Genomic DNA, 24,151 nt, shown 5'->3' on the forward strand with positions numbered 1-24,151 from the left:
CTTTGTCGCCCAGGCTGGAGTGCAGTGGCGCGATCTCGGCTCACTGCAAGCTCCACCTCCCAGGTTCACGCCATTCTCCTGCCTCAGCCTCCCAAGTAGTTGGGACTACAGGCGCCCACTACCACACCCGGCTAATTTTTTGTATTTTTAGTAGAGACGGGGTTTCACCATGTTAGCCAGGATGGTCTCGATCTCCTGACCTCGTGATCCGCCCGCCTCGGCCTCCCAAAGTGCTGGGATTACAGGTGTGAGCCACCGCGCCCGGCCGATTTATTTCTTAATCTTTATACTTTTCCAAATTGTCAAGATTTCCTTTCTATAATTGAAATATAAACAATATGTCCAGGAAAAATGAAGGCATTTCCATCAAATAAGATAAATTAAATTGTTCCAGACTCTAAGGGTATTATTTCCCAAGAACTGAATCGTGAAATACCATAAATGTCATGAATTGAATATAATAGTGCATGCAGATTGCATACAATTAGAGGTCAGTTCTTTTATGTTTCTGTACCATCCTTTCGGTTATCACTTTTCCATGATAAGCCTAAGCGACAATTCCCCATGCAAGATTTTAGCTGTTTAATAGCATGTAATGTGTAATGGTTAAACGAATTCCTTGGGGTGTCTGGAATTCACAGCTTGGTCCCTTTGAGAGTGAAAAGAGGCTGTCAAGCAGGACATATTGAAAGGTAGGTGGAGAGAGGTAGGGCTCAGACATGGAAAAGCAGCAAATGGTAGAAAAGACACTGATTAAATAAATATTTATTGACTGCCCCTAAGTCTCTAGGATACATTGGGGAGTAGGGAGAGAGGAAGGGAAGAGAGAATATAACGATGACTAATGTTTGGCCTCTGTCTGCCTGGTAGAGGAAACAAAATATCCTTGTGGCAGAGAGGTCTAGAGGAGGATATAGTGAAGGGCAGGCTGCCTATGTTAAGACCTCAAGCTGCGGCTTTGTTTATGTAAGGAAGTGCTAAAATTCCAGTTCTAGGTTAAATGGTGCTGACTAATTATTAGTGGGTCAATGAACCCCTTTAGGTCCCCTAAGAGAGAGCAAAATAACTGAGACCTAGGGAATTCAGTTCTTTTTTTTTTTTTTTTTGGTGAGACAGAGTCTTGATCTATCACCCAGGCTGGAGTGCAATGGCACGATCTTGGCTCACTGCACCTCCACCTCCCGGGTTCAAGCAATTGTCCTCCATCAGCCTCCCAAGTGGCTGGGATTACAGGCACCCACCACCACACCCAGCTAATTTTTGGTATTTTTAGTAGAGATGGGGTTTCGCCATGCTGGCCAGGCTGGTCTTGAACTCTTGAGCTCAGGTGATCCACCTGCCTCAGCCTCCCAAAGTGTTGGGAGTAGAGGCGTAAGCTACCACATCCAGCCGGGAATTCAGTTCTAAAGGATCTAAGAGAAACTTAATAGCATGAAACAGGGAAGTTGTTAGAAGCCAGGGACAGAGGACAGTCAAGAGAGCTAATACAGCAGCAGAAGACGGACCTGGAACCTCAAAAGATGAAAAGCTCTCACATATCTGGGTAAGGGGACTTTCTTTTAATTTTTTTCTAAGCTGTGGAGTTAGATAAAATTTCAGAATGTTTGATCATCTTAACTACATATCAAATTGCTTCATTTTTTTCCTCTCCTAAAGCTCAAGAGTGAAAGGAAAAATGTGATAGGAGGACAAAAACTGAAGCAAAAAACTTACAAAGGACAGAGAACACTGAGTAAGAACTGAAGAGGTGAAAGGCAGCCAGAGAAGGAATTAAAACAGCATATACAAATGTATTCAATCTAAAGCTCTGGGTCTCAAACTCTAGTGTGTATAAGAAACATTTGAGTAGCTTGTTTAAAATCGAGATTGCTAGGTGCCACCTCCAGACTTTCTATAATTCTATCAACAATCTCTGCTTTTAACAAGAACCTTCACAATTCCACAGGTAAGCTCCAGAACCATTCTTTGATAAAGCATTTATTAAAGCATTTCTGATATGCCCCAAACATTACTTCTTGGTCTCCACAGGGCAAAGGTGGCATTTGTCAGTGACTTGATTTTGAAGATCTAAATGTAAGGAACATTGCGAGCTCAAAACATTTTCTTTGACCATGTTAAGCCCGTGAAATGTTTTCAAGTCACATTTCTAATACATTTATCGGAAGCAGTTGCCCTATTTTTATTTTCATGAGTGTATATACCAGATATTTTGAAATGATTAACCTACGTTTGCATGTGGAATATCTCCTCCTGAAAACGTTTCTTTGTATTTGTAATGACTTTTTTTTCTGGTTATATCATACATAGGCTGTTGGGGCTGGAAGGAACCTGAGAGATTATAGTTCAACCTTCTTGTTTTGAATATGTAGAAATCAAGATTGCAAAGGTGTAAAACAGCTGCTGAAAAACATAACTTGAGCTGTCCTATTTAGATATGGGAAATAGAAATTACAAACCTTTGTTAGATGAGAAAATCCTTAAACCTTAGTGGTTTTAACCAAATGTTTTTGATCTCTGAACAAAAAGGCTTGTTGCTGTTAAATTAAATTAAATTGGGCCTAAAGCTGCCTCTGTACATAGCAAACTGCAACCCAGCTTGGCATGTAAGCAATATGCAACTTAAGAGTACATTCTTGTAACAAATAGCTGAGCCTCAGCCAATCCCAGTAGTCAAGTTTCAGCTAATCACAGGCTGTAAACTGATCAGCTCATGTCCATATAAGGCAAATGCCTATTTACACTATGCCCAAGTAAGGCAAATTCTAAGCTGTAACCAGTCAAGCTGTTTCTGTATGTCACTTCCTTTTTCTATCTATAAATACTGCCTGCCCACCTTGCTGGGTGGAGCTTTCTGAACTTCTAATTCTGAGTACTGTCTGATTCATGAATTGTTTTTTGCTCAAATAAACTCTGCAAAACGGAATTTGTCTAAAGTTTCTCTTTTAACATTGCTAATTGTCAAATATATTCTGCTTACTCCTACCCACTCAACGGAAAATAAAAGAGGTGGTTCAAAGGGGCATACTTAGCTTCTATCTATGTCTATTAATCTTTATTAGTGAAGACAAGAGCTTAGGGGTTACTACCGTTTAACAAGGCAAGTGCTAATCTCTAAAAAGCTGATAATTTCCACAGTTTGTAAGGTTTAGGTAAAACGCAGAGCCTTTAGATGTGTTGGAGTATATTGCTTGGTCTTTAAGGAACTCCTCAGTGTCAGGACGCTAAGAATTATAGGGGCTGATAAAGTGATTGTTATTTCTCTAGACACAGATATTTCAACTGTGATTTGGTTAATGCCTAGTCTGAAATCCTTAATAAAACTTTACTCTGAAAGGCATGCATTCTTAAAGTGAAATGTGTTATATTGAATTCATTTTTCACTTTGACTTCCTTTATAAAACTAATGATATATCCCTATAAATCTTTAGTACCCTCATGTAATAAAATAGCACTTAAACATGCAGAAAGAAAAGGTAGGAATGCAGAAATAATAAAGAACCACAATACTGCCATAAAAACAGACACAAAGACCCATGGAAAAGACTAGAGAACCCAAAAACGAATCCACACACCTACAGTTAACTCATTTTTGACAAAGGTGCCAAGAACATACAGTGGGGAAAAGACAGTCTCTTCAACAAATGGTGCGGAAAAACTGGATATCCATATGTAGAATGAATCTAGACCCCTATCTCTCACCATATACAAAAATCAAATCAAAGTGGATTAAAGACTTAAATGTAAGACCTCAAACCATGAAACTACTACAAGAGAACACTGAGAAAAATCTCCAGGGTGTCATCAACAGATGAATAATTTGAATTTGTACTTCAGAAACAAAAAAATTAAAGAACCACAGAATTAAAATGGGAGCTATCTCTTTAAATAGAGAGAATCCCAAAGAGAAGTCAACATTTTTTTTTTCTAGACAGGTCTTGAACTCCAACATCCAAACATAATTAACATTCTAAGAGAGAGAGAAAGAAGGTCAGAGATATTCAATGTCCAAGTTGCAGTTTTCTCTCAAAGGTAGACCCCACCTCTTTTTGCCCTTCTTTTGTTCTCCATTATACAAAGACACTAACTATTCTAACCTCTAATAGCAAGCACTCCCCAATAGATTTATGGCTTCTACAGACTATATAATGTCAGTGTCCTTGCCTCTTAATGTTCACAATTGTATAAATGTGAATATTTTATATAACATTTACAATTTTTTCTGCCAAATATAAAAATTTCACATAATGTAAATTCTGCTGAAATTATGTTGACAACATATTATGTGATTTTCATAGTTAATAGTATATACAATGATCTGGAAAAATAATCTAGTAGTAGACTAAATTGAAATCTTCATATATATTTCTTATGTAAAAAAATTGACCACTTCTCAAGTCATTAATATTCTAAAATTAAAAATGCAAGGATTGTGGATATGGAATTTTAGAATGAAAAACACTTTCTTTGACTAATTACCATCTTAATATTGGATAACGTCATTAGTAACTGTGTGTGTATGCATGTGTGTGTACATTTAAGTAAATAATTTTCTCTTTTTCTCTCACTTAAAGCAGTTAATGTTTTTGTTTTGTTTGATGGAACTTAAATTATCACTGACTACTTACTTTTCTTCCTTATACCTCTTGGCCAACATGTGATGTAATAAATGCATGTGGAATGATAGCATATAATTTTCTTGAATTAAATTATGAGATAGGATTATACAATTTCGATTAAATTTCTTTTCTCTCAAAGACATCTTAATTACTTTATATAATGCCTTTTAAATCAATCAGTTCTATTTTAATTAAGAAAACCAAGGTAGAAAAATTAAACAATTTTCCAGGTTCATAAAGTGTGATTGCAGAACTAAAAGAATAAAATTGTACGATTGCAAGAGAACTGGAAGAGACTGTCCATATTTCTGGTCAAACTCTTCATTTCAGTGAAGGAGAAAATTGAAGTCTGAAGCAGTTAAGTGACTTGATCAAGATTATATGCTAAGACAGTTAGTGACAGAACAGAACAGAAGGGAAACTGGGTTGCCCAGCTGCCGGCCCATGTCTTTCTACTCTACCATACTCACATATTTCGAGTTTGAAATTTTTGTATTCATATAAGTTAGCTGGAGGCAGTAAGCATAGCCCTATAAAGCAACTCTTGAACACTTGAAGAAACATGTTATCAAGTGTAAATTAGAATAGTATTGGGAAGACCTAGTGAGGAAACAGCCAGAAAAGAAAAGATTTGTTATGGAATATGAATCAAAATTTGGAGAATAAGAGGAAAGAGAATGTTGCAAGTGTGAGAACCAGCAAGGGTACATACTCATATGGGAGAGTGAGGAAATTGTTGGAGAGTAGGAATGGGGTTAGAAAATAGAATCTATTGATTCTCTTGGCTCAGAGAATCTATGTTGGGGAGTAACAGAATGATGCTTGGTGAGAAAGGAACTGGAGGCAGAAAAAGAACAGAGAAGGGAAGGGGTTAGCAAGGACTTATTAGGCACAGTTGGCAGAGAGAGAAGGGTCTACTAGACTCTAATGATTAAATATAACTTCATTAGAGCAGTGATTTTTTTTGGTATGTTTTATTCATGGTTGCATCCTCCGTGCCCAGAAGAGTGCCTAGTACATAGTAGGCATTCATTAAATATTTGTTGAATGAACAAATAAATGAATGAGGGAGATATGGAGACCTACAAGATTGAAGCTTTGAACAAAAAAGTAATATGATATAAACAGCGTCCAAGGTAGAGTATTCTTGCAAATGTATCAATATGGCATAACATGATGACTTAAATAAGAATCTTAATCACAGGAAGAGAAAAGATGTATGGCAGAAGAAAAATAAATGGAAGGAAAACGATACAATATGGACTTGTATTTGGAAGCACAAGGATACCTCTTATGAGCCAATGGAATACAAAGGGAAACTTCAAAATCATTTGGATTTAAATTCAATTTTGTTTCTTTAAAAATGGACACCTGGGAAATAAAGCATTAATGGTTTTATTTTTTTGAAATATAAGAGCAGTTTCAGAATTGCTCACGAAACAATGGACCAACTGTAATTTTTTATAATATGTTATAACTTGGGCAAACACAGGACTATTTTTCTAGTATGTCATTGAAACTATTTTTTAATTATGGCAACTTTTCATTTTAAAATAACCCCCATGGAAGAAGTGACAAGATTCATAATGCAGGTTTATCAGTGCCACTAATGGTTCTATATCTAACTCTTCCAGTGTTATTCTATCCTATTTCATAATCATCCCTAATTACTGCCTATACTGTACTTCTCTCAATTGAACCCTGCCATTTGCTGTAGATTGATCAATACCCTAATTTCAATCAAGTGTCAGGAAATAAGCTAAATTGCTTTGATGTGGAGAATTACTTCTTTGCTTTTTATAAGCGCTTATAACATATCCTGTATTATTACATAGGCCTATATAAAAGCCAAAACCATTGATCCGAATATTTAAATTCTAGAACTGGCAGCACCTTAGATAAGCTAACTGTTTTCCACCTGATTAATGACAGCAAGAATTAAACTGCGGTAGCTGACATGGGAAACTGCTGAGAATGAAGAGTCCATATTTTGGCTGACATGCTATTTGCCACTTTCAATTCTCCTTTTATTTTATCAAGTTCACGTGAGGGAGAGAAAAGGCACTAAGTGACACTCGGAACAATTATAGCACCTTTCTTTTTCTTTTGTGCAGAAAAGAATAACTTAACTTTACCTGCCAATATTTTTTCCATCTCACATTTTCATTCTTTTTTAATGATGAATGTTATCAAAGTGGCCTACGTCATCACACATACTGACCTCTCTTAAGAGTTTAAGCTGTAGAAAGCTAATAGAGCCTCCCTATCTTTGAAAATGCTATTGCCATTGTTGCTCCCAGTGTACCACCACCAAGTTGATACAAAATTCATATACAAAATAGGGAGATAAGGAACAATGTCTGGGAAGCCAGGGTGCAAACTTGTGAAAAACAAAACAAAACAAAACCTTATACATAAAAAGAAACCTGTTCTACTCCTAGCAATCTACCTCTCATAAAAACAAATCCTTTTCTACTCCTAGAAAAAATCTACTCTCTATTTCATCCTTTCAATTAGTATGCATTTCTTTGTAGAAGTTTCCTTCTTTCTTTATACGCTATGGTATCATATGGTAGTTAAAAGTTCAGACTCTGAAGTCAGACTCCCTGATTTCTTTTTCTTTTACTTTTTTCTTTTTTCTTTTTTTTTTTTTTTTGAGACAGAGTCTCACTCTGTCCCCTAGGCTGGAGTGCAGTGGTGCGATCTCGGCTCACTGCAACCTCCACCTCCCGGGTTCAAGCGATTCTCCTGCCGCAGCCTCCTGAGTAGCTGGGACTACAGGCGCGTGACACCATGCCCAGCTAATTTTTGTATTTTTGGTAGAGACGGGATTTCACCATGTTGGCCAGGATGGTCTCGATCTCTTGACCTCATGATCCACCTGCCTCGGCCTCCCAAAGTGCTGGGATTACAGGCATGAGCCACTACGCCTGGCCCAGACTCCCTGTTTTCATCTTGTATCTTCCACTTGCTAAGTGACCCTAAGGAAATTATTTAGCCTCTCTGTCCCTCACTTTCTTCAAATGTAAAAAGAATTCAACAATAAAATCTACCTCTTAGGGTTGCTGAGAGCGTTAAACCGGTCAATGAATGGAAAGTGCTTATGGCATTGCGTGGTATGTAGGTACATCATGTAAATATTAGTTGCTATCATTATTTCATACTTGATGCAGACATTTACAATAGTGCTTCTGAATTAATAAAAATGCAGATTTTCCTCCTTATAGAAGTATATATGTTAAAATTTTGGACAAGTTAGAAGAACTATAAAGAAGAAAAAAAATCTCCCTTCTGTAATCTTTCTACCTAGAGGTAGTAACTACTCCCGCCATTTAGTGTATACTCCCATAACTATTATTAAGTCCATTTGGTCATCTTCTACCTCCCTTCATTATCACTTTTTCTCTAGACACAGAAGAAAGCACAAAATATTTTTAATAAAGAGAAATGAATTAAGAAAGGCAACTGCTTAGAAAGCAGGAAGCCTGGCTTTCATTCCCTGCCCTTGCTAGATCATTTAAGTTACAATGGGCATTTTACTTACTATCTCTACCCTTTTGTTCCTCCATGGAACTATTGCAAAACTGGTATAACAAGAACTTCCCTCTGCCCTTTTTACAAAGATGCTATGATGCATCCATTAACTAACTTCTCAAAAGAAAGCTGGCACATAGAAGGGGGCAAAATATAAAGTATGTGAGTATAGTACAACTAAAAGCTTAGTTCACAGAGGATGTGTTTTAAGAAAATCTGAGAGGAAGCAAAAGACAGGAAGTTGCTATAGTCTCTCTTTAACTGTAGGAGCTATCTCCTCTAAACTGTTAATTATAATGTGTTACAGGTTTTATATTATATAATTATAATGTGTTATAAAGGGTTTTAAATACTGTCCTCTGGTATGCATTTAGACTAATGCCAAAAATAATTCCATAATACATATCCATTAATTTTTTATCACTTTTTGTATAACCCTGTGATATGCCAAGAGAGAAATTTATGAAATGAGAATAGCTGCACTCCTCATTTAAATTCACTCTAATGTCTTAATATGCATGTCTCCTATGTTTATAAAACATTACCACTTTAGTCTAATCTGAATCCTCAAGTATCATCTCCATACCAAGCAAATAAATGATTCATTTATTCAAAATAAAGTGAATCATTCTGAAATCGGATGATTTACGTAGACATGTGAGATACCAGTTACTTGTGCTAAGACAATGAGGAAAATTTGGCCATTTTCATTCATTTGTGGCCTTTTTGCTCCACATCTTTTCCTACCTAATGTTGAGAGACTTTTTCCGAAGTTCACTCCACTTGAAGTTCATGTTATCCAAACGTCTTTGTAACAGGACTGCATCATCGGAACCTTCCAGGGATCTCAGGATTTTTTGGCTGTTTTCATCCAGGTTGTGATAAACATCTGTGTGAGCTTCAATTTCACCTTGGAGGTCCTACAGGACAGCAGGAAGAAGAATATGTGCAGAATTACCAAACAAAAGAAACAAGCGATGAATGTGAATTTGGAGAATTGCAAAATATAAATAATTATTAGTTCAAAAGACATTTCAATCAGGCTAACTAACAAGAAGATACATCTCAAATCCCTTTTCTTGGCGTATTGCCTTCTCCTGTTATTATGTAGATTTAAAATGGGCATCTTATTAGGTGTAATAAATTTATTCCTTGACATTATGAGTTGGAAAGTAATGTATTTATAACTTTACAAAGTTCACAAGTTATATCTTCTAGTCTATGGACAAAATGTATTATTTTATGGAAGTGATAGGAAATAAAATTCTATGATAAAGTGTACCCCAGTGCCAATAATTTCATTACTATATGGATCAAGCCATATTTTCTATTTACGTAGTAATCTGTAGAGTTAACTCTGACCATAAAAGCGTGGAGAGACTAATAAACAAGATTGCACTTGGTCCACAGCACCAGCACATTCCTGGGAGTCTGTCATGGGAGAGAGAATCTTCTTGACAACGCAAATTAAGTTCACCTTGGTATTATAGCATCATACATATAGTACAGCATCATACATTTATTAGTTTTGATTTCCCATTTAATACATATTTTTAGGCTTGACAGGTGGAAAGTACATAGGACCTTGGTAAGAGTTATGATAAGAGGTTATGCATTCAACTTCACTTGTATACACACAGATCAAGAAAATTATTATAGTAGAAGAATCTGACCTTTACATGGTATGTCTTCCTGTGTAACATTTTCAGCTTGAACCGGGGACTACAGCACTGATCCTGTTGCATAGCAATCCTGAGAAAACCCAGAAACTGAAAGAGCCCTGCTTTAAAATGCCAACTTTGCTTACATTCTGTTGACAGAATGAATTTTGGAGCACAGGCCTCACCAGTCAATAATAATAAACGGCCACTTTGTACTCCGCACTAAACAGTAGCCAGGCGTGTGGATGTGGGAGGAACCTCAAAGAGAGGAGGCCTGGAATATGCAACTGACAGTTTATATTAAACAGCCAACTTTTCTTATCATTTTGCCATTACAAGCCAGAGACATTATAAATTCATTTTATATATGTGTTTCCCTCCTTGTTCCCAGCAGAATAGTCAAAGCCAAGGGAACATTCCTCAGAGAGCTGCCGGGTACCAGCATTCCTTTCTGCCTACACAATGAATGGAGGCTTTGTATATTATCTGACTTGCTCTTAGAGATTTGTATGCTTCTGTTCAACAAGTTTAAAAATTCATTCTGAAGCTCCAAACAATTGGATTGATCTGTGTAACTAGAAAAGTTTTTTTTCTCTCTCTCTCTCTCTCTCAAATTGAATTAAATTACTCTGCTAAAGTAAGGGAGAAAGTGGCAGAAATAACATGTTAGAAATTCTGAAGAACTGGCTCATGTTTTCAGCCACAGCCTCTTAAGATGCAGAATTCTGAATGTTGAACAAGTAAGGTAGACAGACAATGAATGTCTATTGTCACTATTTTTGGCAGCTAAAGCATCACTGACGGACTCTAAAGAGAGTTGTGTCCCATTCTCTTTGACTGGGAGACAGGCAGGGGAATATGGATAGAACCACATCAGAAGTTGAAAGAAGGGAAATACTGAAAGAGACTGAGTAGTATCTCTGAGTAGTACAAACCAGGTTTGTACTGGAAGGATATAGCCTGATTTTGAAAGTAGTTTATATGGTAGAAGGTTAGTATTGGGATTCTTGCAGAACGAAGTTTGGTCAAATATATAGCCATTTTATGTTTTTCTTTCTTTTTTCCTTTTGCCTACGTGGAATAACATGCCTGCCTAATTTGCACTTCTTCAGCAAAAGAGAAAAGTGAGTTAATTTATCTAAGTACTTCAGGAGAAAAAGCCAACCAGATCTAAGTTCCAGATAATTCCTTCACTTGTCTTTTACTTTACTTCTTCTGTTGTACTTGATTTGTACAGTACTTTCCTTTTGTGTATGCACTTAGGGGATTAAAGACAAACTTTTAGTTGTTCAAGACAATAAAGTATTCTCACTAGTAGCATCAGTTTTCTATGTTTACTACATTAACATACATATAAAGGATAGTACATTTGAAATTTATATCCTACATTGATAGCAGAGACCCAGGCTCAATCACGAGCTCCTTAAGGTTATGTATACCATGAAGTCACCAACACTTTCTTTGTCTTCTCAAGCATAAATAGGATGTTGATTCATGAATTTGCTACTTTTCATCTTTGCCATATATACTATACTGCATATAAACATCTTTGTTGTATTATCAACAAATAAATGAATATAAAATTGATAAACAAGTATTTATTGAGGACTGATTTACTGTCTAGTTTTAGCACTTTGGGAAATGTAACAGGAGTACAAATGATAGTTCTGTCTTTAATTTTCCTAAAACCTAGTGTGCACTTTTGTTTAATTCGTTTATATTACCAACTAAATATTGACGGGAATTCCTGCGAAGTCTTCATAGATACTGGGATAAAGACTCCTTCCTTTAGAAACGCAGAAATGGCTAAAGTTATCTTAGCATTGGCAAGAAGATAAGTCTTCTGTCAGTACTGCTTTTCTAGGTCATGATGGTGATATAGAGCTGTAAATGACACGTGTACAGTAAAGGGCTTTACAGGTTACAAAACCCTTTGTACAAAGGTACAAATGTACCACCTTAGTTATTCTTCCCCCTGGCTCTGTGAAGTACATTACATTTTCTGTTTTGCAGATGAGAGCACTGAGACTCGGATGTTTAACTGACTTGCCTAAAAGCCATATAGCTGATAAGTGTTAGAACTGGGAAATGGATCCAATTCTCTTGATTCTAGAAGATCTTGGGCTGCCTCCACCAATCCACTTGCCAGAAGCATTGGATATAATATACAGTAGTCATTGAACCTGAACGAAGATACTACTTGCAAGAGGAAATAAGTGACTGTTGAGGGAAAAGCACCCTGAAAGACAGCATTCTTGAGTTTGATAAAATGTTTACCCACATGGATTGATTTGTTCTGAATGAAAAATTGAATTCTGACTGCTCTTTTTTTTTTTTTGAGACAGAGTCTCGCTCTGTCACCCAGGCTGGAGCACAGTGGCGCGATCTTGGCTCACTGCAAGCTCCGCCTCCCAGGTTCATGCCATTCTCCTGCCTCAGCCTCCCAAGTAGCTGGGACTACAGGCGCCCGCCACCAGGCCCGGCTAATTTTTTCTGTATTTTTAGTAGAAACAGGGTTTCACCATGTTAGCCAGGATGGTCTCGATCTCCTGACCTCGTGATCCGCCCACCTTGGCCTCCCAGAGTGCTTGGATTACAGGCGTGAGCCACCGTGCCTGGCCCTGATTGCTCTTTTCACTTCTCATTTAGCATTGGGCATCCTGGACCACCTGTGAGCAAAAAATGTTCACACTGAAAAGGTCTCCTTTCTATAAATTTCCCTGTTGCCAGAACAGAAATTCTGCCATCAGTAATTCATCTCTTTGTCTACAAGAGCCATGTGGACTACTATGAACCATACCAAGAAATGACTTGACACATCAGCATAAACATAGTTCATCCATCTTCCTTTGGGATGGCAGGCTGGTAGGAAATCTTTCAAGCTACAGGACTCAGATAGGTTGCCCTAAAAGGAAGGTAAGTATTGGGAAAGAACCCAAGGCTCTCTTTCAAAAGCTGGCATGCTGTAGTGGAGATTTTTCAGTATCAATAAGGCAGCATGAGTCATAGATTGGGAATGCAGGGCAGGCTGGAAGGAATATACATTATATATAATATAATACAATATAACATAACATAATATGATATAATATAATATAATATTATATAATATAATACTACCATAATGATATTTGTCTAAACTCATCATTGTTTATTTATTTATTATTATTATACTTTAAGTTTTAGGGTACATGTGCACAATGCGCAGGTTAGTTACATATGTATATATGTGCCATGCTGGTGCGCTGCACCCACTAACTCGTCATCTAGCATTAGGTATATCTCCCAATGCTATCCCTCCCCCCTGCCCCCACCCCACAACAGTCCCCAGAGTGTGATGTTCCCCTTCCTGTGTCCATGTGGTCTCATTGTTCCATTCCCACCTATGAGTGAGAATATGTGGTATTTGGTGTTTTGTTCTTGCGATAGTTTACTGAGAATAATGATTTCCAATTTCATCCATGTCCCTACAAAGGACGTGAACTCATCATTTTTTATGGCTGCATAGTATTCCATGGTGTATATGTGCCACATTTTCTTAATCCAGTCTATCATTGTTGGACATTTGGGTTGGTTCTAAGTCTTTGCTATTGTGAATAATGCCACAATAAACATACATGTGCATATGTCTTTATAGCAGCATGATTTATAGTTCTTTGGGTATATACCCAGTAATGGGATGGCTGGGTCAAAGGGTATTTCTAGTTCTAGATCCCTGAGGAATCGCCACACTGACTTCCACAATGGTTGAACTAGTTTACAGTCCCACCAACAGTGTAAAAGTGTTCCTATTTCTCCACATCCTCTCCAGCACCTGTTGTTTCCTGACTTTTTAATGATAGCCATTCTAACTGGTGTGAGATGGTATCTCATTGTGGTTTTGATTTGCATTTCTCTGATGGCCAGTGATGGTGAGCATTTTTTCATGTGTTTTTTGGCTGCATAAATGTCTTCTTTTGAGAAGTGTCTGTTCATGTCCTTTGCCCACTTTTTGATGGGGTTGTTTGTTTTTTTCTTGTAAATTTGTTTGAGTTCATTGTAGATTCTGGATATTAGCCCTTTGTCAGATGAGTAGGTTGCGAAAATTTTCTCCCATTTTGTAGGTTGCCTGTTCAGTCTGATGGTAGTTTCTTTTGCTGTGCAGAAGCTCTTTAGTTTCATTAGATCCCATTTGTCCATTTTGGCTTTTGTTGCCATTGCTTTTGGTGTTTTAGAGATGAAGTCCTTGCCCATGCCTATGTCCTGAATGGTAATGCCTAGGTTTTCTTCTAGGGTTTTTATGGTTTTAGGTCTAACGTTTAAGTCTTTAATCCATCTTGAATTGATTTTTGTATAAGGTGTAAGGAAGGGATCCAGTTTCAGCTTTCTACATATGGCTAGCCAGTTTTCCCAGCACCATTTATTAAATAGGGAATCCTTTCCCCATTGCTTGTTTTTCTCAGGTTTGTTAAAGATCAGATAGTTGTAGATATGCAGCGTTATTTCTGAGGGCTCTGTTCTGTTCCACTGATCTATATCTCTGTTTTGGTACCAGTACCATGCTGTTTTGCTTACTGTAGCCTTGTAGTATAGTTTGAAGTCAGGTAGTGTGATGCCTCCAGCTTTGTTCTTTTGGCTCAGGATTGACTTGGCGATGCGGGCTCTTTTTTGGTTCCATATGAACTTTAAAGTAGTTTTTTCCAATTCTCTGAAGAAAGTCATTGGTACCTTGATGGGGATGGCATTGAATCTGTAAATTACCTTGGGCAGTATGGCCATTTTCATGATATTGATTCTTCCTATCCATGAGCATGGAATGTTCTTCCATTTGTTTGTATCCTCTTTTATTTCCTTGAGCAGTGGTTTGTAGTTCTCCTTGAGGAGATCCTTCACATCCCTTGTAAGTTGGATTCCTAGGTATTTTATTCTCTTTGAAGCAATTGTGAATGGGAGTTCACTCATGATTTGGCTCTCTGTTTGTCTGTTGTTGGTGTATAAGAATGCTTGTGATTTTTGTACATTGATTTTGTATCCTGAGATTTTGCTGAAGTTGCTTATCAGCTTAAGGAGATTTTGGGCTGAGACAATGGGGTTTTCTAGATATACAATCATGTCGTCTGCAAACAGGGACAATTTGACTTCCTCTTTTCCTAATTGAATACCCTTTATTTCCTTCTCCTGCCTGATTGCCCTGGCCAGAACTTCCAACACTATGTTGAATAGGAGTGGTGAGAGAGGGCATCCCTGTCTTGTGCCAATAAACTCATCATTTAAAGACTAAACCTCAGACTCAGGTAGCACAAAAGAGCAAAAGATTGATATGGAGAATCAAGTGGAGTTCTCAGTGGGTAGCCAATCTGGACAAAGGATAATTTTCATAGAAATTTTTGGATAGTTTTATTTCACTTCTGACTTAACTAGAAAAGATCATTCAAGCCTTCATTACTGCATTCACTGTATGCTCTCTAATTTTTTTCTTCTTTTTTGTGATTGTAGTCTTTAGGAAAAGCAATAACGAATGAACAAACGGGAAAAGGTATTTGTTATGTAACAAAAACCATAGCAGCAGCAGCAGCAGCAAGAGCAACAACATACATGAACCTTACTATACATCAGGTGCTGTCCAAAGCACTGTATATACATGAGCTCATTTTCTCCTCTCAACAACCCTCTAGGGTAGGGGCTACTATTATCTTCATTTTCCATATAAGATAATGAAACTACTGTAAGGTTAACTAAAAATGCCCAAGGTCACACAGCTAATAAATGCAGCAAGATTTAGAACCTTGTCAGTCAGACTTCAGGGATTGTGCTCTTAGCCACTAGGCTATATTACCTTTCAAGTTTAGTTGTTGGTGGTAGTTTTTCCTGTTAATAATGCTACTACCTAAATGTTAGCAAATCTAGCACTGCCATTAGAAAATAAAGGATAACTATTTCAGCACACGAAGAGCAATTTCACGGTCTTTTTAATATAAAGACTATTAAACAGATTTGTAGCAGTGGATAGAGATGCATCCAATACAACAAGAGAAAACACAAAGTAGTTGAGAAAATGGGTGCAAACGAAACAAATAATGTGTGTCCCCATAAAAGAAACATTTGGCCTAAAGTTCTGTACAATTATAGAGCAAATTTCAGCTGAGAGTACCAAAAAAGTTCAGTTATGAGACAAGCAATATGTTCACAGTATAGCAGTTTTAGGAGTAGGGGAGATCCTGTTTTCTGAAGGGCTTTTTCAAATTCCACACTTCCTTCTTATCTGAGTCTCATCTACTCTTGTTGTGAATCTCCTTTCTCAGCTTCCAGAGAAAACTCATGGCAAAGTGCAGTTAAATAGACATAGGTTTGACTCTTCTCTTCTCTTTCCCTTATTAGCCACATAATGATGAAAACTCTTTACTTTGGTTTCACTAAACATGAAATAATAATACATACCTGCTGAATTTTTTGAATATTACATGGAATTTTTGTAAAATACTTTGAATAGCGTCTAGAACACAAGAGATCTTTAATAAATAATAGCGAATGCAGGGCTTACTATTACAAGATAATCCATGTGGAAATCAGATGTTAGAAACAGATTTCATGAAGTTACAGGACTTGGCTTGAGCCTTGAGGGATGTATACGATTGAGAAAGTGGAATAAAAGAAAATATTCCAGGTAAAAAGAACAGCATGGGAATGGAGTAAAGGTGAAATGAATTTGGTTTATGAGCAGGGACAATGAATTGCACAACCTGATTGGAATGGACAATGAGCGTTGAGAGAAATAGGTAGAATGCAGACCAGCTGCTTAAACCAAGGAGAATAAAGTCTTCCTTTAGGAAGCCACTGAGAATAAAAGTTTATAAAGAAAAGTACAAAGACAAGATTATCGAATATTAAATTTGTACTATTTCATTCAAAAAGTAGAATGATCCATGGTGTTCATAAGTAATAATACAACTGGGGAAGAATAGGAAAAGTTGTGGATGTTTTACTAGAAGAAAAATAAAGAAGGGAGATATCAAGAATTAGTGCTGTACCCTTCTTTTTATTAGTAACCATTTTATTAACCATTAAGCAGATGGTTGTGATACTATTCTAGAACATCATGAATAATCGTATCCACATATTTCCTTTCCTATGTAAATGGAATTATTGGTCTCTAAAATAGGACTCAGCAAATGAAAACTTCCCCGTTTTAATATAGCTGAGAAGTAAGGAAACAAACACAATGGTGTAGAAAGAATAACAATAAGTGACCAAATCTCCTTAAGAATTTCATTATAGACAGATTATCTCTAAGCTTTTCTGAAAGCAGTTAGTATATGAATAATTATAAGGCCATTAGTTCCTCCTTACTGATAATTTTTATCTAATTTAAATTAGCTTGATGGGAAAAAAGTGGTCTGATTTCTAAGAACTTAGAAGGTCAGGAACATACAATTCAAAATAGGAAAGAAATTATCCTAAGTGGCTAAATTGAGAGTAGGAAGAAGTGACACCTTACAGAGAATCAGAAAGGTGTAAAAGGAGCCATGGGCATGCATAATTGACCAGGGTCACACAGTGTGGAAACTAACAGCTCTCCACGCATTAGTAGCCCTTGAAGGCATCACCTCGTTTTATAGCGAAGCAAAATAGTTAATGCTCAGGATGATGATGCTGAATTAGCCAGGGAAAGCAGATTTACATTCAGTAAAATCTGTTTAAGAAGAAAGCAGTGTATGTAAATGCTTCAAATGACCAAATGACTGTTATTTGATACAGTTGTTTTGAAAAGGTGTTAATGATTTAAATAAAAATAAAACAAAAACAATTATATGAAAGTAGAACTCCCTTAGACTGGTTATCCAACATGACTCATTAAACATGAGCTCTAAATAGTAGAGCTTTTGGAGCACACTTGCATACACTCATACATACACACACACAGAAACAGATATTCTATTATGAAGACATAAGAACAGAAATTGAAAGCAAATCTTTAGAAACGTGTACAGCAATCTAAAAATAAAAAGCATGGGCTTAAATTTTGTATGTCTGGTATTTGTAATTTTTAAAATAATTCATTTTTATTGCATGTTACAAAAGTATCAGTCTATTATGGATTGGGAATTAAAACAAGCGCAAAAAAAAAAAAAAAAAAACAAAAACCCGAAGTGATCTTTCCTAACAAGTTTTTCGAGAAGAATCCATAGGAAGAAATTGGACCCACAGTCTTGGCCTTATCAGGATTCTAATCTAACCACCGGAGGTTCCTAACCAGATCAGAAAATGCAGTTGGATACAGATTCACAAGAGGGTGTGACTGTTTTTTTCCTTCTTATTCTATATGTGGCCACGCAACACCTTTAAAAGCAGCAGAGTTGTCGTTTCAAGAGAAACAAGAGTTAATTTGAGGACTGCTGTTTGGCTTGGAGCCTGGTTGCTCTAGGTAGATAAGGAGTATGTTTTCAGGTCCACTGCATTGAATTGCATCTTAAACGAGCAGCTATGGATTTAGGAGTCCACAGGCTTTGCTTTAAAAATGGCTGTTATTAAAGTCCTCAGAGACTATTATCCTGCAGGGTTTGTTGTCTTTGCTTTCATGTCTCATTCGAAAATTCTCACACTTAGGCAGTACAACAGCAGAGAGAAGGGATATGCTCTCTCAGCAGAGAGAAGGGATATGCTCTCTTGCCTCAGTATATTCCCAAGTGGAAAGCTTTATTTCAAAATCTAATCTTTAAAAATGCCTGGCCTAGGGTGGATTACCCCCCGGAGGAAACTGTCAAACCGCCTTAAGCAATCCCGAACTCTGGTAATACGTGATGCTTTCTCTCCTTGTCTGACCCTCTGACTCCATTCTTAAAATTACTTTTTAAAACTGATGAGTTCATTTAAGATATCCTAGGTTGGAAGTAAGATGAGAGGTATCTTTCTCATCTACGTCTTGTTTTTCCTAGTTTCTTCTCATCCAGTCACAATGCAAAAATTCTCTGAATATTTATTCATCACAAAAACGTGCATTAAGTACCTATTGTATGTCTATAAGTAGGGCCAATAATACCTACCTTTTAAGGTTTTGGCAAAGATTAGATGAGATGATGTGAGTAGATCAACCAAGTACCTAACCCAATGCCTAACCTATTGTGAGGTTTCATTAATGTTGCATCCTTCTAGTCCCCTTCTCACTTTCTGCCATGACTCCAATCCTGCTAGCAGAGAAGATATGAGGCCGTTCAAAAGAAAATGAATACCTACTGCACGAAGATGGGAGCCAGAGCTACAGGTAGGAGCTAAGAGGTAGTTCTCAGGAAGTTCAGGTTCAAAGGGTACAGTGTAGCCAGTGAGAGCTTAGAATGCCGCCTGGAGATTATATCTGATTCTGTAAGGATAATATTCCACTGTAGCTTCTTGTATAAAGGTGTAACATTGTGAAAATAGCATTTGGTAATGACTATTGGGAGGATGGTGTTCAGGGTAAATGTAGCAGGGTCAGAGTGAAGGCAGGAAGTCTAGTGGACAGGCAGTCCCAGCCATACAGGAACCAAAACAGCAGCGGCTTCAGAATCAGAGAGAAGGTAAAGAAGAGGGATGCTACCATCATTGAGTGCTCATATGTTATAAAAATAGCTGCATGTGTGATTTAATTCCATCCTTCTCTTGTCCTACCTTTGGAAGGTAGAATTCAGGAAAGTGATAACTATTCACAAGTACATTTTAAAGATAGAAATGTTATTTAAAGTTCTCTTTCTCAAGGAGTAAGAAAAAAATACATATGCTGTGTTTCAAACACACACACACACACACACCTTGGGGCCAAATAAATTAGAATGACAAAACCATTGACACCAAATGACAAGGGCATTGACATCAAAGCTCCATATAGGCACAGGTGACTCCCACCTAAAATATACCCTATCAAGCATTCCTAAACTATATGGGTGCGAGTTCTAAAGGACACAATTTCCTGAGAAAAGTTGGGTAGAGTAACACTGCTTCAGATATTTTTAAAAAGAAGCCGTGGACCCAGTGGAGAACCAATGTTGATATTCATTTGGCTCTGCACATAAAGTTTAAAAAAGAATGGCATGCCTTTTAATTCTGGTGTTGAAAGAGAAAACAAGTCTTAAGACAGGCTGAGTTTTCTTTTTTTAATACTGTATCTAAAACCCATATAAAATACTGTACTGCAATATTATTTCTGATATTGCTATACAGCCTCAGTGCTCATAATTGGGTGAGCATTTCCTGCATGAGACATCTTTCAGATCAGTGCCAACAGTAATCTTGAAAGACCTTAATATGCAAACCCTAGATTGTACATTTAAGTCACAGAGACAACCACATATGAAAAGTCTACAATGTTGAAGGTACTTTTGGTTTTTTATGTTATATTTTATGTGCAGGAATCAGTCTGTTTGAAGAAAACTACCCTTATCTGAGAAAGACCAGATGGGTCTTTCCAACTCTGAGACATATTTATTTTTGCAGAGCCATGATGAGGGGTGGGGGTAGGGTAGGGGGATGAAACAGGGCAGGAACTAATACTTACAGCCCTTATAAATCCTTTACACCAACTCTATGAAATAGGCCTTCTTTATCCCCTATCGAGGAAACCATGAGTTTGAGAGGTAAAGTAACTTATACAAATCATAGAGTTGTTGTTATGTGGCAGAAGCAGGCTTAGAGCATAGATCTTCCTGAAACTAGGTTATTTTTATTCTCTTCCCTCCAAGCTCCAGTGTCTTCCCCATCCATTAAATACAAAGCAAGTGACTTCTGACTTGGGCTACATGTATCACAGCAACATAATTATAATAACTCATTAAGGCATCTGTGAGATATTTAGTTTCAGAGCACTGATAGGAATGGTCAACAACTGAATAATTTTCCAATTAGGTATTGCTTTTAAAAATTTACCCTTAGTCAACTCAGAACTAATATCATTGATGTTTCTGAATGGTTCTAAATGAACACAATACACTCCTATTCTTCAAACAGGCAACTCTCTTCCCATGGACCAATACATATTTGGTTATATTAATCTGTGCAATTTGTCTATATTACATAGAGAGTTAAAAGCTCGAAAAGCTCTTATTTCTGGAATCTCTTTGTCACTAAGCTATTTTTTGTCCTCCAGAGAATCACTGTGGTTCAAGGTTGTATATTAGAAAAAAGCAATTAGTTGATGTCAAGTCTCATCTTTTCCCAATAACAATATCTAAGAAGAAAGCAAGAACATATGGCAAAGTGCCATAATTATTTTTGATCATACACTAGAAATCCCAACAGCCATGTAGGTAATTCCCTCTGGCTTGTTTTAATTATTAGGGTTGTAAATGCAAACAACAACTTCATTCTATCCCCCACTTTCCCCCCTAAAAACCTCATAATACTCCCACGCAACCACAAAACAACCCTACACTGATGTAATTGTTTAGAATAGGTTAATGATATGAAAATCTAAGACATTTCTATTTTTTTCATTTTAAATAGCAGGACAATTTCCAAAATAATCACAGATACTCATCAGACACAACTGTATTCATTTGTGGGTACTCTTTAGCCCACAGCATAGAGATATTAACCTTAAAACTATTTCTAGGTATTCATAAGTTTTGAATGTTAAAGAAGGTTCTAGTACCATGATGTAAACTAAAGTCCTGCTGATATAATTGGATCTGATTCTCTGGTGATCTTCGGTGAGTTAATTTCTGTCTACTACCAAGTAGAGCAAATTCTTTCTTCTGGAGTGTGTAACTTTTGTGTGTGTGCCTAGATAGTTCTTTCATCCTATTTTGCTTTTCTTCTCTTATACAATAGGGTGAATGGTGATGGGGAGAAAACAAAGTTACTCTTTTGTAAATGTATGAGGAAAAGGAGGAAGACAGGGGATATGCATGTGGACATTGATGTAAAGGTAGGTAACATTTGGCATATTTGCTGGGAAAAAAATGTCATAAAGGAAAAGTAGGCAAAATGCTAAGGGACATTTCCTCATTCTTAGAACCCATTCATGAGCTTTCCAGTATGATATGGTTTGGCTTTGTGTCCTCACCCAAATCTCATCTAGAACTGTAATCCGGGGGAACCTGGTGGGAGGTGATTGGATCATGGGGGTGGCTTCCCCCATGCTGTTTTCCCATGTGATAGTGAGTGAGTTCTCATGAGATTTGATGGTTTTATAAGGGGCTCTTCCCATTCACTCTTTCTCTCTCTCTCCTTCTGCCTTGTGAAGAAGGTGCTTCCTTCCCCTTTGCTTTCCACCATGATTATAAGTTTCCTGAGGCCTCCCCAGCCACACAGAACTGTGAGTCAACTAAACCTCTTTTTCTTTAAATAAATTACCCCAGTCTCAGGGAAGTTCTTTATAGCAGTGTGAAACGAACTAATATACATCGTGTATCTATTAATTATTCCCAAAGCATTCAGTTCAGTTCAGAAGATGCTAGAGACCCTTAGACCATCTCACTGAAGCAGGTCCAGGGTATTTTTTGTGTCCTTGTGCCATGATGCAATGCTCTTTTCTTCTTTTTTTTTTGAGACGGAGTCTTGCTCTGTTGCCCAGGCTGGAGTGCCGTGGCACAATCTCGGCTCACTGCAAGCTCCACCTCCCGGGTTCACGCCATTCTCCTGCCTCAGCCTCCCAAGTAGCTGGGACTACAGGCGCCCGCCACCACGCCCAGCTAATTTTTTGTATTTTAAGTAGAGATGGGGTTTCACCATGTTAGCCAGGATGGTCTCGATCTCCTGACCTCGTGATCTGCCCACCTCGGCCTCCCAAAGTGCTGGGATTACAGGCGTGAGCCACCGCGCCCGGCCGCAATGCTCTTTTCAACTGAGAACAAGTACATTTGGAAAATCATCCCCAAAAGAGCAAGGTTTGGGAAGGCTTAGGCCTTTCCATGCCCATATGACATGTTATATAAGTCTTATGAAGAACTAGAACAGATAAGAGGATGACTTTACAGATTATTTTATATTATAAGAATTTTTACATGAGAATGACTTTTTTTTTTTTTTTTTGAGACAGAGTTTTGCTCTTGTCGCCCAGGCTGGAGTGCAATGGTGTGATCTCGGCTCACTGCAACCTCCGTCCCCCTCCTGGGTTCAAGCGATTCTCCTGCCTCAGCCTCCTGAGTAGCTGGGATTACAGGCGCCTGCCACCATGCCCGGCCAGTTTTTTTATTTTTAGTAGAGACAGGGTTTCACCATGTTGGCCAGGCTGGTGTCGAACTCCTAACCTTATGTGATCCACCTGCCTCAGCTTCCCAAAGTGCTGGGATTATAGGCGTGAGCCACTGCACCTGGACTACATTTTAATAACGATTAAAGAACAGTGGAAATCTGCTTCATAACACCCTGAGTAAGAAATGAGAAATTGTAGCTGCATATCATCATTGTCGCTGACCCTGAGTATAAACGAAGAAGCCTCATGGTGACCCAAACAGAGAATTGTTAACTAAGTCATGTCCATAGTGCTTTACCATGGACAAATGTTTTTGATCCACCCTTCTAAGGCAGGGGTAGAAAAGCTGTTGAAATGTTGTAAATCTCTGCTTGAGTTTGTGATACGGTTTTAAATTTAGCAGAAAAATATTCACCAACAGGAGAATGAGAAACCAACGTGGATAATTATTAATGTTATCCTGAACAGAAAATAAAAAGACTTGCTGAAAAACCTTTCTGCCTGGTTTTGTCAGAGTTCTCTTCCTTTTACACATTCACTTTTTGATGTTTTCCTTTTGTGGGCTGGCAGAAAGATGGGGGTCACTCTAAACTTTTACTAAAAATACTCTTAAAACTACAAGATGTAAGTTCTCTATTTTAAAGAGCCCATAGCCTTCTGAAAAAGTCTTAAGCAAATAAATGAACCAAAATAACATGTGATAATGTTAAACTGGAACACAGCCCTGTGGGAACAAAGAACAATTAGCCTTGCCCCCCAAGATTTGCAGATGCCATCATACAAGCGATGATATTTGATCAGGGTCTTGAGGGATGAGTAGCAGCTGGCCAGGGGAGAAGTGGGAGAGTGAAATTTGAAGCAGTGGGAAAAACATGAATGAAGTTGAAGATAAGACGAGATAAGAATACACATCAGAGCTAAGTAACTCTGGAGGGAAGAGGGGAAGACCCATGGCGGGAAGAGAGACAGAGTGGAAAGATAAAAATTTCTGTCTCTCTCTCTCTCTCTCTCTCTCTCTCTCTCTCTCTCTATATATATATATATATATATATAGCTGCACAGGAAGGAGGGCCTGGATTGTGAAGGGGCTTGTGTATCAAGCTAAGGGTTTGGACTTTATCCTGTGAAGATGTCTAATCTGTTTAAGATTTTTTGGTAACATCATCTTGGTGGCAGTGAAAAGGTACATTAGAGGCAAG

General features: G+C 37.6%; 1 protein-coding gene across 13 annotated transcripts in view; it reads right to left on the reverse strand.

The window, feature by feature from the left end:
• The window catches only part of DMD (dystrophin), a 2,091,067-nt gene that overhangs the window by 382,796 nt on the left and 1,684,120 nt on the right, over positions 1 to 24,151 (reverse strand). For 11 of the 13 annotated variants that reach the window (XM_055376532.2, XM_055376533.2, XM_055376528.2 and 8 more), the window contains one exon: positions 8,898 to 9,070. In XM_055376532.2, the coding sequence (XP_055232507.1) occupies positions 8,898 to 9,070 (173 nt within the window). Of the gene's footprint in view, positions 1 to 8,897; positions 9,071 to 9,823; positions 10,231 to 24,151 lie in introns of those variants that run through there. The other 2 variants (XM_055376539.1, XM_055376538.2) reach the window with 2 other exon arrangements.

This window comes from Gorilla gorilla, chromosome X (assembly GCF_029281585.2).
Source record: "Gorilla gorilla gorilla isolate KB3781 chromosome X, NHGRI_mGorGor1-v2.1_pri, whole genome shotgun sequence".
NCBI classification, from domain to species: Eukaryota; Metazoa; Chordata; class Mammalia; order Primates; family Hominidae; genus Gorilla; species Gorilla gorilla.